This window comes from Canis aureus, chromosome 9 (genome assembly GCF_053574225.1).
Source record: "Canis aureus isolate CA01 chromosome 9, VMU_Caureus_v.1.0, whole genome shotgun sequence".
Lineage (NCBI taxonomy): Eukaryota > Metazoa > Chordata > Mammalia > Carnivora > Canidae > Canis > Canis aureus.
This window is the reverse complement of record NC_135619.1, coordinates 17,391,584-17,409,201: the sequence shown is the minus strand read 5'-3', so window position 1 is coordinate 17,409,201 and position 17,618 is coordinate 17,391,584. Positions and strand designations below refer to the sequence as shown.

General features: G+C 47.2%; 1 protein-coding gene across 1 annotated transcript; it reads left to right on the top strand.

Annotated features, from left to right (window-relative positions):
• The first annotated feature begins 14,146 nt into the window (after positions 1-14,146).
• On the top strand, positions 14,147-17,434 carry NFKBIA (NFKB inhibitor alpha). The gene is made up of 6 exons (XM_077909034.1): positions 14,147-14,509; positions 15,097-15,205; positions 15,549-15,759; positions 16,045-16,133; positions 16,265-16,525; positions 16,848-17,434. Exons 1-6 carry the CDS (start codon positions 14,283-14,285, stop codon positions 16,893-16,895), a joined length of 945 nt encoding a protein of 314 aa, XP_077765160.1. The 5' UTR covers positions 14,147-14,282; the 3' UTR covers positions 16,896-17,434.
• Positions 17,435-17,618: the final 184 nt, after the last annotated feature.

Sequence of the window (17,618 nt, the reverse complement as noted above, 5' to 3'; positions counted from 1 at the left end):
CTAAGAGCCAATTCAAACCTGGAAAGAAAAAAGTCATTGATGAAAACTATGTGTCTTTCAATCAAATACTTCATCCTTTTTTACCCACAGATAATTTGATCGTGAGTAAACATGGCTTCAAGACTATCTTCTGGGGGCATCTCAGTGGCTCAGTGGTTGTACATCTGCCTTTGGCTCAGGGCATGATCCCAGGGTCCTGAGATCAAGTCCCACATCGGGCTCCCCACGGGGAGCCTGCTTCTCCCTCTGCCTATGTCTCTGTCTCTCTCTGTGTCTCTCATCTCTCATGCATAAATAAATAAAATCTTTTTTTATTATTTTTTTTATTTTATTTTATTTTTTTTAAGATTTTAGATTTTTTTTTTGAATTTTTATTTATTTATGATAGTCACACACAGAGAGAGAGAGAGAGAGAGAGGCAGAGACATAGGCAGAGGGAGAAGCAGGCTCCATGCACCTGGAGCCCGACGTGGGATTCGATCCTGGGTCTCCAGGATCGCGCCCTGGGCCAAAGGCAGGCGCTAAACCGCTGCACCACCCAGGGATCCCGATAAAATCTTTTTTTAAAAAAAAAACTTTTTTCTGCTTTCGGAAACAAATGTCGTCTCTGAAGATTCAAAACCAAATTGTGAGGGAAGCTCAGAATTTGCTTTTGTTCTGCTGGAAAATATTTCTCATGTGCTGATGTGAAAATGTGAATCCTCATAAACATCTCGTCTGTTCTCAGAGGCTTAGGACATACACCTCTTTGGGGCCAAGACCATAGTTTTTGTTTTTGTTTTTAGATTTATTTATTTATTCATGAGAGACACACACAGAGAGAGGCCGAGACATAGGCAGAAGAAGAAGCGGTCTGCATGTAGGGAGCCCAATGTGGGACTCGATCCCCGGACTCCAGGATCATGCCCTGAGCCAAAGGCAGACACTCAACCACCGAGCCAACCAGGGGTCCCAGGACCACAGCTTTTCAGTCCTGGTATTTGCGCAGGATCCAGCTCCAGGCTCCGCAGACGACAGTCAGGTGCTTCACTGTGCCTCATATTCAATTCTATGCCAGGTCACATTGTTTTTGTGAGAACAAAAAAAATGCAAAACTTGGGGCACCTGAGTGCCTCAGTCAGTTAAGTGTCTGCTTTCAGCTCTTCAGCTTGGTTCACAATCCCAGGGTCCTGGGATCAAGTCCCACATCTGGATCCCTGCTCAGTGGGGAGCCTGCTTCTCCCTCTCCCTCTGCCTGCTGCTCTCCCTGCTTGTGCTCTCTCTCTCTCTCTCTCTCTGTCAAATAAATAAATACAATCTTTTTCTAAAAAATGCAAAACTTTTACAACAGTGATCCATCCAGCCTCATGGTTTGCCTTTAACTGTGGCAACTGTTACTTTTAGGATTTCGCTCTTTGAATATTAGTTCAGTAATCTGCCAGAAAGACAAACATGCTAGCCTGTCCTTTAATGTGTTAAGGAATAGTTTTCATCCAGTACAGGTGGTTGTGGGATGGGCCAGCCCCAAAAGGCTTGACCATAAAAAGAGTGGAGGCTGACAAACTAAAGGTCTGAGCCACCGCCCACGACTCATATGGGTGGGGTCAACTTTTCCCAGAAGTGCACACAATGTAGCATGTAATACAGAAAAAATGCAGAAGACATTGCCAGGGCAATTCTCTTGGAATTTAGTGAAGAGATAGGGGGTGGGGTGGAGTGGGGTGGGGTGGGGGTGGGCGGGGGGTGGTTTAGGGAGGGAGAGAATCGGGTAGTACACAGATACACATAAAAGATAACCAAAGAAACGTATTTCCTTCTATACTGGTCTTTCCAGACTGGTCTGTATTCAATTGTTTTGGTAAAACAAGCAGCAGAGCAAACTCATTAGCCACTAATGAGATTTCACTAATGAGATCTCAGTACTGGGAGAGCCAGAGCTCAAGTTTGGGAGCCAGTGTTCCCTCAAAAGGAAATAGTATTTTAGTACAAGAGAAACAGAATGATACCTTATGGAGGAATTGCCTAAATGTTGTGGAAAAATCAATCCCTAAGACCCTAACATTTATCTCTGACTTCATTTCCTATTACTCTTCCCCTGACTCACTCTAGGTCACTCACACTGAGTCCCTGCTGCTCCTCAAAGGGTGTTCCCACCTCAGGGCCTTTGCACTCACTGAACACTATGCAGACCATTCTTCTCCTAAATACACCACTCATTCTTTCCCATCCTTCAGAGCTCCTGTCAATGTTATCCTTTCATCCTCCTATCCACCTTCTGGAAAATATTAACAAGTCCTCTTTTTTTTTTATAATAATTTATTTTTTTGGCGCCTGGGTGGCTCAGTCAGTTAAGCATCTGCCTTCAGCTCAGGTCAAGATCCCAAGGTCCTGGGCTCAAGAGCCCCATATTGGGCTCCCTGCTCAGTGGGGAGCCTGCTTCTTCCTCTCCCACTGTCACTCCCCCTGCTTGTGCTTGCCCTCTCTCTGTGTCAAATAAATAAATAAATCTTAAAAAACAAACAAAAAACCAACATAAGCTTTTTCTTAGTAATCTCTACACCCAACATGGGGCTCAAACCCACAACCCAAAGATCAAGAGTCTCACATTCTTCAGACTGGTGCCCCCCCAATTTTAACATGTTCTGTTGCCCTGACATTTCTATCCTTTTTTCCTGAATTACTTTTTCTTTTCTTCACTCTCACTAACCAATTATATATTTCACTCATTGATCTAGTATATTCATGTATCCTACAACAAGGGACTCTCCCTGAGGGCAGAGTTCTGACTGTATCTCTGATGCCTACCAGAGTGTCTAGAACAGTGTGAGTGCTCAAAACAGAGTTTTGAGTAAAGTTCCATTCCATATTCAGACTTTCCACAAAGACACTCTGATTCACATAAAGAAAATATTCTTTATGAGCAAATTAATATTCTAAGGAGGGTTAAAGAATGATTAAGCAACCAACCCAGGAGACTTAATTTCTTTCTAGACTCCTCAAGCACTTGCTTTAGAGACAAAGATGTATATAGCACAGTCATTCTCAAAGTGGTCCCAGGCCAGAAGAAATAGACAACGTGGAACTTGTAGGAAATACATTCTTAAACACCACCCCAGACCTTCTGGATTAGAATCTTGGGGAGGCAGGGATGCCTGGGTGGCTCAGTGGTTGAGCATCTGCCTTTGGCTCAGGGTGTGATTCCAGGGTCCCAGGATCAAGTCCCATGTCAGGTTCCCTGCATGGAGCCTGCAGGATCACACCCTGGGCCAAAGGCAGATAGATGCTCAACTGCTAAGCCACCCAGGCTTCCCCATAAAACAGATTCTTAACAATAGAGAACAGACACCTGCTGGAGGGGAATGGACTAAATGGGTGATGGGCTGTGATAGGCATTGGGTGTTACATGTAAGTAATGAGTCACTAAATTCTACTCCTGAAACTAATATTACACTAAATATTAACTAACTAGAATTTAAATTAAAACTACAAACATACATAATAAAATTCATTCCTTATTTTCTGACACAGTCCATGTTTTAAAAGCCCTCCAGGTGACTCTAATGCAAGCTGACATTTGAGAACCCACCACTGATCTAAAGGAATTGCTGTGGGCTAAATATCTAGAGATCTGGATTCAAGTCCTGATTTAATTGGGTGACTGGTTCATTCCTTCACCTACTTCCATCTGTTCACCTACAAAATGAAAGAGATGCTAAATTTTTATTACATGCTTTCAATATCCTATTGATAATTCTTAAACTCACATCCCTGAAGTTCCCCTTAGCCTTGTAATTGTGTATTTGTAAGTAAGTAAACATCATACCTCAAGTGAAACTTTCCTTTCTTTCATCCTGGTTTTTTTCTTCTCAGAAAAGCCTGAATTAGTGAGCAATTCACACTCAACATTCTTTACAAGGACCATCTTCTTGTGCCAGCTGCCTTTCCCAGCATCTGGGACAGCCCTCTCTCTTTGTTTCCCCCTTTTTCTGCTGGATGTTCTTTCTCAGTTTCCTCTACTGGCTTCTTAGCCTCAGCCCACTCCTTATATGCTGGTGTTCCTGTCTTGGATCTTGAAATTACACACAATTCTTGGGTGGCTTTGTCTTTACCCTGACTTTATTTCTCGAATAAGCTGATGACTTTAAGATATTTCATTCTCTTAGAACTCCCCACACTAAATCATCTGTTCTGTTTCCAGCAGGCCCTCAACTCAACATGTCCAAGACAGAACTCATCCTCTTTCCCCCATCCCACTTTGCCTCCTGTCTCTCCACGAAGCAGCCCAGGTCAGAAACTGAGAGCTCCCAGAGGCTTTCTCTCTCCTTCCCTCACATCCAGTCACCATGACTGGCAGACCCTTGTTCTTATATCTCTCTTTACCCAACTCTCTTCTTCACTTTTCAATCAATGCCTTTAACTGGTCACTGGCTTCATGGTTCACACACTCCAGCCTGTCTGCCACACTGTCCTTCTGAAACTCACACTACTGATAGCTACCATATAAACTCCCTTAGCGGCTTCCAGGCTGCTGTTCCAGCTTCTCTGCTCAGTCACATGGCCACATACCATCTTCTTCCTGCCTAATCTTCTCATTTTTCTCTACCATACATCAAGCTGCACATATAACACCAAGGTGTTTCACACCTCCATGCTTTGCCACAGACTCAACTTTCTCTGGCATACCCTCGTACCCTCTCTGACTAACTCACACTTGTCCCTCAAAAGCCATCTTTGACTAACTGTCCCAGTCTTCCCTGGTTTCCTCTGTTCCAGGATCCCAGAGCACATGTTCTTACCACAAACATAGCCCTTATCACTCTTTACTAGAATCACTCATTTACTTATTTCTCTATCAGCCCATAAACTCTTGAGAACAGGACCCCTATTTTATTTCCTCTGTAACTCCAGAGCCCCACACAGTACCTGACACAAATAAGTACTAAAAATGATTGACACATTGATTTTATATGTATATATAATATATATAACTATATATATGGATATATATATAGAACTATAATATATATATAATATATATATAGTACTTTTTTCTTTGGAGATTTCTTTCCTCATATTAGCCATGTGTGTCAGTGTTTCAGATTATTTTAATCAATTTGACTAAACGTGGCTCTGGGCAGTTAGAGACAGACATTTGTGTTTGATCCTAGAGCAGGAACTAAGAAAGTGAATTTACCCAAAGGGAAAGTCTCCAATCTGAGGGCTAGGGGTGAGGAGTAAGAGCCTCTCTGTAGGAGCTGTGACATTTTGAAAGTACCAAATTCACCATCACCTCGAGTCTTTTCTGTGGGGCAATAGGGGTGACAGAGGTGGGGGCTTTTGTCCTCTCTTGTGGGAAGTTTTCTTTGGTGAGTTTTCCTTTTGTGGTGCCTGTGGCCACAAAGGAGGCTGCCCCAGGAACCTCCACCTATTTTTAGCCTCAGTTCAACACCCTACAGTCAGCAACCCTCTCACACACCACTATGTCAACTTTCAATCTTGCTCTTGCCAGTATGAATCACCCAGGGTTGGCCTGACAAATTGAGAGAATAAGAAAGTGAGAATAAAAAAGACTTGCAGTGAAAAGGCAAAGTCCTGGACAGTGGAAAGTTGCAAAGACCCCTGACATCTAATATGTCTAGTAGCCCATCCCCCGACTCCATGCTACTTTTATCAAATGGTTTCATGTATGTTCATATGCAATGTGATACGAATGAAATTCGTGATCAGTCTGAGATGTGGAGCCTGCACTGGAAAACCTAGAGTCCTCCCTAGGATTCCTCTTTAAGGAAAATTTACCTGAGAAATGAATGGTTCTAGGTGTCACCTGAGTCAGACTGCACTGGGCTGTATTTTCCAATTAGATTAGCAGCTGTATGTTTTGTTATGCTAGGTCAAGCTTTTGAGGTACAATATTTGCTGTTGGAAATGCTACTGCTTCTGAAAGCCATCAGAGATCTTCATCTGAAAACCAGTTGCTGGGCTTTGACAGCTACACCTTCACTGGCTCCAGCCAGCCACACGTGTCTATGGCCCTTCAGCTTTGCAGTCCATTGATGAAAATCCTGATGATGCATCATCCTGCCTGGCAACCTTTCCATCAACCAGACTGATTCCCATTCAGCTCCCTTCCCTTCATTCTACGTCCCTAAAGGATTTTTGACACAGGGGATATTGTAGACAAGTGATCAATTATTCCTCTAAACTAGAGCTTCTGCCCTAGTTTTCTTTTTGGTGTCTTGTCCTGGGGAGCTGGGCGAAGCAGTAAGCAGGACTCAAAACCTTTGGTATGGAAATAGATGAGGTCCTTGAAGAGGGAGCTTCCGCCTTACTCTGGGGCCCACTAGAGGTTACTCTCGGGCATCAAGAGAGGAAAAAAAAGAGAAGGGGGAGCACTATCTAGGTCTATTTATAATCTCTTCACTCTTCTTCCAAATGTGCTAATCCCCAAAGGGCTGTGTTCCTTGGGGGCTCTGGTTGGACTTCCTGGCCTCCAAATAGCCTTTATTCCACAGCGCCTCCTCCCTTTCTAAAGTGGGAATAACACCTTACGCATTCCAAGGCAGAAGCTGGACCTGAGCAGTTCTTGAGATGATTTCCAGATAGAGGAGAAAAGTTGATTGGATGAGGAGGAAAGTATTAGCAGAGAAGAAGAGTCCAAAATCAATTATGATAGGTCTGAAGAAAAGAGGATACTCGGTGCCTTAAACAGGGGAGTGAACAAAGGAGACACAGAAGAGATGAATGTGTTCCTCCCCACTCAGCAAGTAACCATTACACTCCACATTCTTCCACATTCTTAAGTGTCTAACTGGAGTCAAAAGCAGGACATGAGCAATAATTATGCACTGCAGGGCAACACGTGACCACAAGCCCAGTATGTAAGACAGATGATAAGAATTAGGAGGGTTCAGAAGAGAACAGAGTTCTCTAGGGAAAGAAGGACAGGGAAGGACTCTTGGAAAGGGCAGGCCTTGGCAAGGAAGCAGAAAGAGGTTGATCCTTGGATTGTGTGTGGGAGCAAAGGACATAGCCCAGGGAAGCCCAGAGCAGCTGGAACAGTGTTGGTGCTGGGGAGAAATGGAGATCAGGAGTGACCAAGCTGGGCAGAGTCTGACTCTGGAGGGTTTTTAATTCAGGCTGAGGAATTCAGACTCCATGCTGCAGGCCATGGTAGGTTTCTAGAGGCTCTGTCACAGGAAATAATGTGATGAAAATGTGCATTAGAAACAGTAGCCAAGGGGTGCCTGAGTGGCTCAGTTGGTTAGAGCATCTGCCTTGGGTTCAGGACATGATTCCAGGAGCCCAGGATTGAACCCAGCATCCAGCTCTCTGCTCAGCAGGAAGCTTGCTTCTCCCTCTCCCTCTGCCATTCCCCTAACTTGTGCTCTCTGGATATCTCTCTGTCAAATAAACAAATAAAATCTTAAAGAAAAAAGAAATAGTGCTGAAAAAGGATGTAATTATATAATTGCAACCCTTTTATATTACTCAAATTTTTAGTCATGTGCAAGTGTTATGTTTCAATTTAAAAATTAATGTTAACACCATAGAAAAGTATGATTTATGTCAATAGCTTTGCAGATGTTTAAAATAGAAACAGGCAACATTTGTAGAGGGTGAAAAGCAAGAGTAGGAGGGGCAGTGTGGGGTGAGAGGTTTGCAACTGACTTCCGCCTTCTGAGTGAGTGAGTGGCTTACCCCTTCTAAGCCTCAAACTCCTTTGTTTTGTTTTTTTAGATTTTTAAAATTCATTTATTCATGAGAGACAGAGAGAGAGATGCAGAGACATAGGCAGAGGGAGAAGCAGGCTCCCTGTGGGGAGCCTGATGCGGGACTTGATCCCAGGACCCCGGGTTCATGACCTGAGCGGAAGGCAAGACACCCAACTACTGAGCGACCCAGGTGCCCCTCCAACTCCTTTTTCAAACAAAAATAATGACAGCCGCCTAACAGAATGGTTGTGAAGATTAAACAGGATAAAGCACACCAAGAGCCGACCCTGTTAAGTGTTCAGCAAACGCTTACATAAACGAGAGGCTCCAGTGGTAAAACTGGGCCTCCGCTCATCCCGCTCATCCCGGAGGGCTGCGAACGGGAAGGGCAGGCTGGGGTCATTGCGAAAGCAGGATGAACGAACTGATCAGCCACAGGGGTTTCAGAAGGAACACTCGCAGCTCCCCTCGGGACTGCGATAAATGATGGACTATCGTCCCACCTAAATATCCAGTCTCGGTGCACGTCTTTAATCCCGCTTTCCTAAAATCCCCTCAAGCAAATTGGGCTCCGGAGGGAGTAGTTATTCCACAGATGGCCTGAAGGTGTCGCTGGAGACAGTACCATCCACAGCACCTCTGCTGGGGGGGGGGGGGGGTCAGGATGCTGCCTTTCCTGAAGGAAACCCCCCACCGTGGCTCCCTAACTCCCCTCCTCCACGCTCCTGACCTGTGACATAGCCCCCTCTTTCTCCTGTGCGTCCTTGTCCTTCCAGGTACCTCCCTGTCCCGATGCCCCCACCACGTGGGGGTGGATCCGGGTCCTTTAAGGCAGCAGGGCCATCGCTGTGATTGGCCTGAACTCGGCCTTCCCTGTTCGCTCCCCATCATTGTGTTCATGTGGATGATTAACCAAGTCCTGCAGTCGTGCTGTCACCCCCACCCACAGGCCCTAGCCTCCTGGGTTTTCATTAGTGAATTTCGGGGCACCCCTACTCTCTGTCTCCCTGCTATTTAACTGCTCCTCTAAATTGGCCCAATTTTCAGGTATTAACATTTAAAGATTCGGTGATGCATTAATCAACCTTGCTTTCTGAAAATACTAGTGTTCATGGTAAAATCATCCCTAAACTGTAGCCTACAAACAGCCCTAGGATATAGGAAATAATGAGCATTCCTGAGCCAAGCTAAGTGACTTATCCAGAGGGACATGTCACAGTCATGAGACTAGACCCTGACAGCGGGGACCTGGAGTAAAGGAAAAAAGGTTCCAGGCCAATTTCCCCCTCTCTCCCTTCTCACAGCTTCTGCTTGTGACCCTTCCTACTCTCTCATCTGCTTTGAGTACTTAAAAAATCAGCCTAAAAATAACTTTCAGAATCTGTATTTTTCTAGGTCTCCCCCATTAACAGCCTCAGAAATAAGCCTCCAAGATTCACCTCAATTTCTGATACTTAGCCACATAATCTGGGGCTCTGCTCTAAAAGGAGGCTTGGGAAAGATATTATCTCATGATTACGAGAAGGGGCTGAGGATAAAAGTTCTTAACTATTTGTAATCTGAAGCACATCTTTTAGCGACTACGGCTCTTGTTTACCTCTGTCCTAAACCATCTCCAAGACCTTAGACCACAGAGAGGGGAAAATGTGCACATATAGTTTCTGGTGGCAGATTTTAATTCTGATGCTGAGAGGGATCATGAGCCCTGCACCTGCTTCTAGAGCCTGAGAACCGGGAGCACCTAACATTCATGTCCCATGTCCTGCTAAGTACCAGGCTCTTCTATGGAACTGCCCTAGTGCTGAGCGTCCTCATACCCTGACTAAACTCAGAATGAATTTATACCCCAGACGAAATAGCAAATATACTGGCATGCCAAGGAGGCAGTGTGCTGTTAAGCTTCCACCCCCATCTCCCTGCTCCAACTACTCCGCCCTGAACACAACAGAACACGAACAACCCCACACACCTATAGATATTGCTTGGTTACTGCCAACAAACAAAGGAAAAGGGAGAGCCAGGAATCTGGGCCAGAGTGACATGAGCAGGCCTCCCTCTGACAGCCAGTTACCCAACAGGCAGACTGGGCACGTGGTTGGGGCAGGAGTAGAGCAGGAATCCAGCAAAATGTTTATTAAAAGGAGTTTAAAATAAATAATTAAAAAAAAAAAAAACCTTAACAGTCTTTGTGGGAAAAATCAGAACTTTGTCAAATTGGTTATACTTGCTTGACAGTGTAATGCTTGAAAGTTCTTTTGAGGGGCAGAGAACTACTCTTTTCAGGGCTTAGAGCTTCTGATTGCAATCCTGCCTGCCAAGAGCAAGCCAAACCTTCTGGACAGACCACTTCGGTGCCCCCTCCAGTTCCACAGAGGAACAGAGACCCTGGAATACCAAGGGAGCCAAAGGCTGGGGCCTTGCCCCAAAGCACCAAAAAGACATCATATGTCAGCTGAAAGAGAGGTTGTAAACTCAAAGCCCGGGGGCTCAGTTTAGCCAGAAGATGCAGAACTGCACTTTGTTTGATTCTCATGTTTTACAATTTTCACATCAAAATCCACTTTCTGAATTTTTTTTTTTAACAGTGGACTATCAGTACCGAATTTCAAATGCTGCTTGACAACAATCGTTTGAGCTGAGTGTGAGGGACATGCTCTCCTGGGTCTAGTCTGTTAGAGAGGCCACCAACTCCCCTTGGACTCGTTCCTTTGGCTGGCCTCACTCCATTGTGGAGCCCGCCTGCCCCCTAAAAGGTAGATATTTGCGCTTAAGACCCTTTAAAGCTTTAATCCCCCGTTAAATTTGCAGAATTTGTAGCAAAAGAAACACATGAAGGCTTTGACAGTGTTCCTTTTAAGGCATGACAAATGAAAGTCCTAATGGTCTTTCTTCAGGAGAGATCCAGAGCTTGGGGGCTCCAAGTTCTGAAAGGGATGGATGGAGGTGCTTGCTAATAACCAGAGGAGGAAAAAAGACAGGGCCTGGGATCAAAAGCAGAATATAAATGCAGAATTTCACCGTGGGGCTGTCAGTGGTGTACTTGACTTCAGGACTGTGCCATGGCTCCCTTTTTCCCCCGCCTGGCTTTATCAGGCAACAGGTAGCCCTTTCCAGGAGTTTAAGTTGCTGGGGCTAAAATAATGTTAGTTTAATTGGCCAGGACAACTGGCACAGGACACCCTGTCCATGATGTTAAGCCAAATATATTGGCCCATGTACCCTGCTGCTAGGCCGTTGGGCACTTCAGACAGTAGGTATAGTCCACACTGTGCATTTCCCTCTCAGGAGGGTTGTGTGAAGGGCCTGCATTCCCTCAGGCCTCTGATAATGCTCCTTCCCCGACAGGGGTGCTCCTGCCCAGAGTGAAGCCCACTGAGCATCACTGGCCATCCTGTCATTCCTTATGGCTACATCCTGAGCGAAAATATAAAACCCCTTTGAGGTTAATGTACTCTTTCTTCTGTCTCTTGCATGAAAAAGAAAAAAAGCCAAATGACATTTTAAAAATGAGTCATCTAAGATTTTAACAACTTCACAATGTCGGCGGGCAAACTCTGAATGTCCAAGAGTCCATAAATGTCTTTCTAAACCAATCATCAGTTTAGCTGCCTTCTTTTGCCCCAGCTGCTCATGTTTTCCAATTTCCAAGTATGTTCTTTATCATCCAAATTGTAACGTTTGTTGATTTAAACCACATAGAGCTCTATGTGGTAGTGAGGAAAACACGTTGGGTCACATTCAAAACTGCCTCCTAGGTGGCAGAAAATCATATGGTACCTCCTTGGGAATCCCTACCACAGGGACAGGTCATCAAGCCTCTCAGCGCCTCCCAAAATTTCCAAAAGCCTCATGACAAATCAGGAAATGCCTGGGCCTGACTCTTACCACTAGGTGTCACACTACACAATGAGGAATAAAGACCCATCAGGAACCTGAAGCAAAAAAAGGAAAAAAGCTATTGAAATAGATATTTTTATTCATGCATGATTTTCTTTCTTAATGGTCATTTTTAAACCTGCAGCTAAAAATCCTCTTCTAAGGTAGATAAGTGGGGCCTTTAAAATACAACTTTTCCTTCTTTCTTCTTCTCCCCCCCCCCCAGACACGAATATTCCCAGATAGGGGAACATCAACCCTCTATTTTACCTAATGCTTGGAGTAGAAAATATTTTGAGTATCGTCTTCAAAGATTACAGTGCATTCAGCCTCATTTCTACGATGTGTTTTCAAAAGTGTTAATACTACAACTGCTTTGGCCCAATGATTGATACGTTGGAATAGAAATTAGATAAACTGCCATCGGGTGCCTCGGTAAATTTCTTTGCATTTCAGTCTCTTTTGGGGAAAGTAGGAACTATACCTAACAAGAGGAGTTCTGAGAACTAACAGTGTATTGCAGTAAGTGTTGGGAATCCTTCTAAAAACATACTGTGATATTTCTAAGAGACATGGTCACCCTGAGGCAGTTATTATGTATCTGTGGACAAGTAATAAAATTTTTAAGCTGGAGAGAAACCTTAAATGACGTTAAATCCAATGTTATTATAAAAGCCGGTACACCACAGCAAAGTTAACTGATCTCTCCAAATTAATATGTAATTAATTAGAGGTAGAGCCTGCAATTGAGATTTATTTATAGCTGTTGTGCCCTGCCTCAATAATTGTATAGTTTGTATATTATATGCCTGCAGAGACAATGGAGTCTATCTTTGGAAGTTTTCATTATAACATGTGATCATTACTATCCTGAAGGTTGTTGTTGTTGTTTTTAAGATTATTTATTCATGAGAGACACAGACTGAGAGGGAGAGGCAGAGACACAGACAGAGGGAGAAGCAGGCTCCTTGCCAGGAGCCTGATGTGGGACTCGATCCCAGATCCCGGGATCACGACCTGAGCTGAAGGCAGGCATCCAACAGCTGAGCCACCCGGGCGTCCCTATCCTGAAGGTTTTATTTCTTGATTTTAGGGCTTTTATCCCCCCTTATATTTTTTTATCTCACTCCCCCGACCCCGGTTCCCTAAATTCAGATAGTCGGAGGAGTGGAGGGAGAAGAGATGAGCAAAGGGTTGGTTAGTATATGGCCAGTCAAGTTAAGATGATTGCAATATAATCACCAGAAATTTCTGCAAAATTATAAAGCCTCCTGGAGCTAGTTCTGAAAAACTCTGACCTGAGTTGCTTCATTTTGCCTGGACCAATTCTAGAGATAGAAAAATTCTGTTAGAGGCTGGTTGGCTAGGAGAATGGGGGTAGGGTGGGGAACCTAAGTTATATTTCTGCAGGTGAAACCAAAGGATGAGGAGCCCATAGGGGCTATACACAGCGCCTGGAGAGGTCCAACTGCTGCCCTCTCCAGGGCAGGAGAGCAGGGAGCCAGCAAGAGGGTAATGTTAGGTTGGCGGGAGGGTGGCCTTCTGTAGGATGCTTTGCAATCTAAACCATCCTTAAGGCCCGATCTTGGGTAAGGCACTTCTCAACCTATTCTTCAGCCTCTTCCAAATGCTTCTGGAAAGACACCGGCTGGGTACCCAGAAGTAGGCTCTGCAGCAGCACAGTGCAAATCAGGAAACATGACCTCAATAATTATTTTGTTCGTGCAGGGCAGCTAGCTACAACCTCTACTACAAAGATTAACACCTTGCTTTACCTGAAAAAAAGTATGGTCCTGTTCAGCGTTTTCGCTGAACACAGGGCAGAGTGCTTGCCTCTCCACCAGTCAACAGGAATGTTAATCCCGAGGAAATGATTTGAGGGTTCTCCAAGCATTTCAATGCCAAAAAATGCCAAAAGCTTTTTGGCTTTTAATGCCAAAGCATGCACAACTTTTACCTGGTTGGGGGGCGGGGGGGGGCTCGAGGGAGTGCTACGTGTGTACCCGCGCCACAAAGAGCCTGGCATTGGCAGGGTGGCAGAGGCAGCCGGCGACCTTCTAACCCGCCAGTGCGTCCTTCCCCGCAGAAGTTTGGGGAAGCAAATCCCTACGTCCAGCCATCATTTCCACCCGAGTTTTCAAAAGATCAAGAAACGGAAAGGTTGGCAAACCCCAAGGAGGAACTGCCTGGCGGGTCTGCGTTCATTGGGATCTCAGCAGCCGACGACCCCAAGTCGAATCGATCGTGGGAAACCCCAGGGAAAGAAGGCCGCTTGCAGAGGGACAGGATTACCGAGTGCAAGCTGCAGGGAAGTACCGGGGGAGGGGGCCTCGGTCGGGAGGACTTTCCAGCCGCTCAGCGTTCATCAAAAAGTTCCCTGTACATGACCCCAGTGGCTCATCGCCGGGAGTTTCTCTGATGAACCCGGCTCAGGGTTTAGGCTTCTCCCCCTTCCTCCCCCTCCCGAGCAGAGGACGGGGCCAGTTCTCTTTTCTGGTCTGACTGGCTTGGAAATTCCCCGCGCCTGACCCCGCCCCGGAGAAATCCCCTGCCAGCGTTTATAGGGCGCCGCGGCGGCGCTGGCGAGCCCACAAGAGTCGCAGCCAGCGGTCCTGCGTCCGTGACCCGGCGAGGCGAGGCGAGGCGAGGCGAGGCGGCGAGCGCGCAGCCCGCGGCCGAGCGCACCTGGGCAGCAGCGCCGAGCCTTCCCGCGCCATGCTGCAGCAAGCCGAGCACGCCCAGGACTGGGCCATGGAGGGTCCCCGGGACGCGCTCAAGAAGGAGCGGCTGCTGGACGACCGCCACGACAGCGGCCTGGACTCCATGAAGGACGAGGAGTACGAGCAGCTGGTGAAGGAGCTGCGGGAGATCCGTCTCGAGCCGCAGGAGGCGCCGCGCGGCGCCGAGCCCTGGAAGCAGCAGCTCACCGAGGACGGAGACTCGTAGGTGTCTCGGGGCGGGTGGGGACGCCGCGCCTGCAGCGCGAGGCCGAGGGGCGGCAGCCGACCGGGGTGTGGGCACCGATCCCACGTACCCCCCTGGCCCCGGGACCGCGCAAAGCTGCCGGCTGCGCTGCGGGCAGCAGAGGAGGGTCGGATCCCGGGCTGGCGGTGCAGCAGCCCTGCGCTGCAGCGCGCACCCCCACCCCCCAGCCCCGGGCCCCGGTCCGGAGCCGGTCCTGCCGGCGGGGGCGGGGCGGCGGCGGGGACGCGAAGTCCCCGCTTGCACAAGGGGGGCGGGAGCTCCTGCCCCGCGGGCGGGCGCCGGGGGGCCGGGAGGGGAAGTACAGGGCGTTCCGGCCCGGCGGGAGGGCGGGGCGGTCTGGCCGGCGCCCGCCGAGGAGGGAGGGGGCCCGGAAAGTCCCTGGGCGCCTGCCAGGAACACTCAGCTCATAATAACCTCGCGGAAAACACCGCGGCCTCGGCCTCCAGAAACCCCGGCCTTGCGCAATCCCCCGCAGCCCGCGCCTCCCTGGGCCCCACGCGATGCACTCACCAGCCCTGGGGGTTTTTCCCTCTCTTCCCCTTAGGTTCCTGCACTTGGCCATCATCCATGAAGAGAAGGCCCTGACCATGGAAGTGGTCCGCCAAGTGAAGGGCGACCTGGCCTTCCTCAACTTCCAGAACAACCTGCAGCAGGTGCGCCGGCTCGCCCAGCCCTGTGCCTCTGACCCAGTGATGAAGTTGGATCTAGCTCAGTTGCTCCCAATCCTTTCTAAATTAATAATCACTGGGCATTATGTACCTTGACCTTTTTACATTGGAATCGGCCAACGTCCTAGAGAATAAAGAAAATTCTATTGATTTGGTGAGGCCTATGATGAAAGCCCACCTGCGGCCTCTGGCATTTATCTTGCCCTTCATACCTGTCTGGGAGGAGGAGCAGCACCCACAACCAGTAGATCTCCGGAGTTCAAGGGAAGACAGACTCTTGAGTTTGGGCCATGGCTTACCCTCTTTCTATTCCCTCTTGTGTTTGTAGACTCCACTCCACTTGGCTGTGATCACCAACCAACCAGAAATTGCTGAGGCACTTCTGGAAGCTGGCTGTGATCCTGAGCTCCGAGACTTTCGAGGAAATACCCCCCTACACCTTGCCTGTGAGCAAGGCTGCCTGGCCAGCGTGGGAGTCCTGACTCAGACTTGCAGGACCCAGCACCTCTACTCCATCCTCCAGGCCACCAACTACAATGGTATGTCTGCCTGTCCTACCCTGCCCATCAGAAGGCAGGTGACATGGAGAAGGGAGAGGTGGGCCAATGTTAGGAGTCCAGGCAAGAGCTGAAACTCTGAATACTTGAAAGGTTGAGAAAATATGCATGCAAAAGGTCTGTTTCATGCCTTGATAAAGTTCATTCAGAGCCCAGATTCTGGGTTCTCCAAATTCAGAATTTATTCCCTATAAGAATAGACAGAAAGTTCTGCTTGAGATCTGAGGGTTGAAGCAAGTGGTTATATTTGCTTCATTGTTCTTCTAGGTCACACATGTCTACATTTAGCTTCTATCCATGGCTATTTGGGCATTGTGGAGCTTCTGGTGTCTTTGGGTGCTGATGTCAATGCTCAGGTGAGTCCTTCATGTCTCCAGATGGAACGCATCAGGGCTCCAGGCCCTCCTCAATAAGACTTCACATGTTCTTGTTGCAAGTAGAAATTCCAAACTCAACCATAAACATCTCAAATTCCTTTTGGTTTCAGGAGCCCTGTAATGGCCGAACCGCCCTCCATCTTGCAGTGGACCTGCAGAATTCTGACCTTGTGTCGCTTTTGTTGAAGTGTGGGGCTGATGTCAACAGAGTTACCTACCAGGGCTACTCCCCGTACCAGCTCACGTGGGGCCGCCCAAGCACACGGATACAGCAGCAGCTGGGCCAGCTGACCCTAGAAAACCTTCAGATGCTGCCAGAGAGTGAGGATGAGGAGAGCTATGACACAGAGTCAGAGTTCACAGAGGACGAGGTGAGTGTCAACTCCATCGCTCTGCACAAAGCAGTACCCTCCCAGGCCTCAGAGCTCCTCTTTATCCAAAGAGCTCAATGCAATGAAGTTCTCCCACTTTAGTGTTCATGACCAGGAGTCTCCCAAAAGTGTGTCTTTGTTTTTTGCTCTTTTTAAAGGAGAGGAGCATTAAAGAAAAACTTCCTTAGCCCCTGAGGTTAATTTATACTTGGGTTATGGAGAATGGAATCCAAGAGTACTTGATAATGGCCCTCACCCTTATCCCAGTACCTTTGACAAAACTCTGGAAGCTTAACATGGCTTTTTTTTCTCTTGTTTTTAGCTGCCCTATGATGACTGTGTGCTTGGAGGCCAGCGCTTGACGTTATGAGCTTCAAAACATATCTAAAAGAACACGGACTTGTATATTTGTACAAAAAGAGAGTTTTATTTTTCTAAAAAAAAGAAAAAAAAAGAAAAAAATCAAAAGGGGGTACTTAAAACCACACTTCACATTCCCTAGCCAGAAACATTTACTATGGTGGATCAGCCCTTGTTATTTTTTGTGAACTTTGGAAGGAGGACAAGATCAATGGAATTCAAAGAAAACCTTGTTCAGAAGTTGCCTTTGTGGGGTTTCTGAAGGAGGTTATGCAAAATGTGACAAAAGGACTACATCGCATTGTGCTTTTTGATTGAATCACCATAGATTCAGTGGCTGTGCCCAGTGTGGGATGCGTGACAACCAGGTGTAATGACCTGGTGTGTCATTAAACCTTGGGGGGGGGGGGGGCGGTGTGGGGTTAAAAGTCACTACCTGTCAAGGTTTGTGTTTACCCCCCTGTAAATGATGTACATTGTGTATTTTGTTGGTAATTATTTTGGTACTTCTAAGACATGTATTTATTAAACAGATTTTTACAAACAGAATTATCGTGATCATTCTCTTTGGGCTGCCATGGGGCTCCCAACCTGAGAGTCATCCGATCCTCTGGGGAGGTGTAGAGCTGTGTGGGAGTGCTTACCACAGCTAGCTACAAAGCCCTTTCAGAGAGCAGCTTCTCACGCTGTGTAAGCCAGCCTCCCCGCCAGGCTTTGCCGGCAGCCCCAGGGC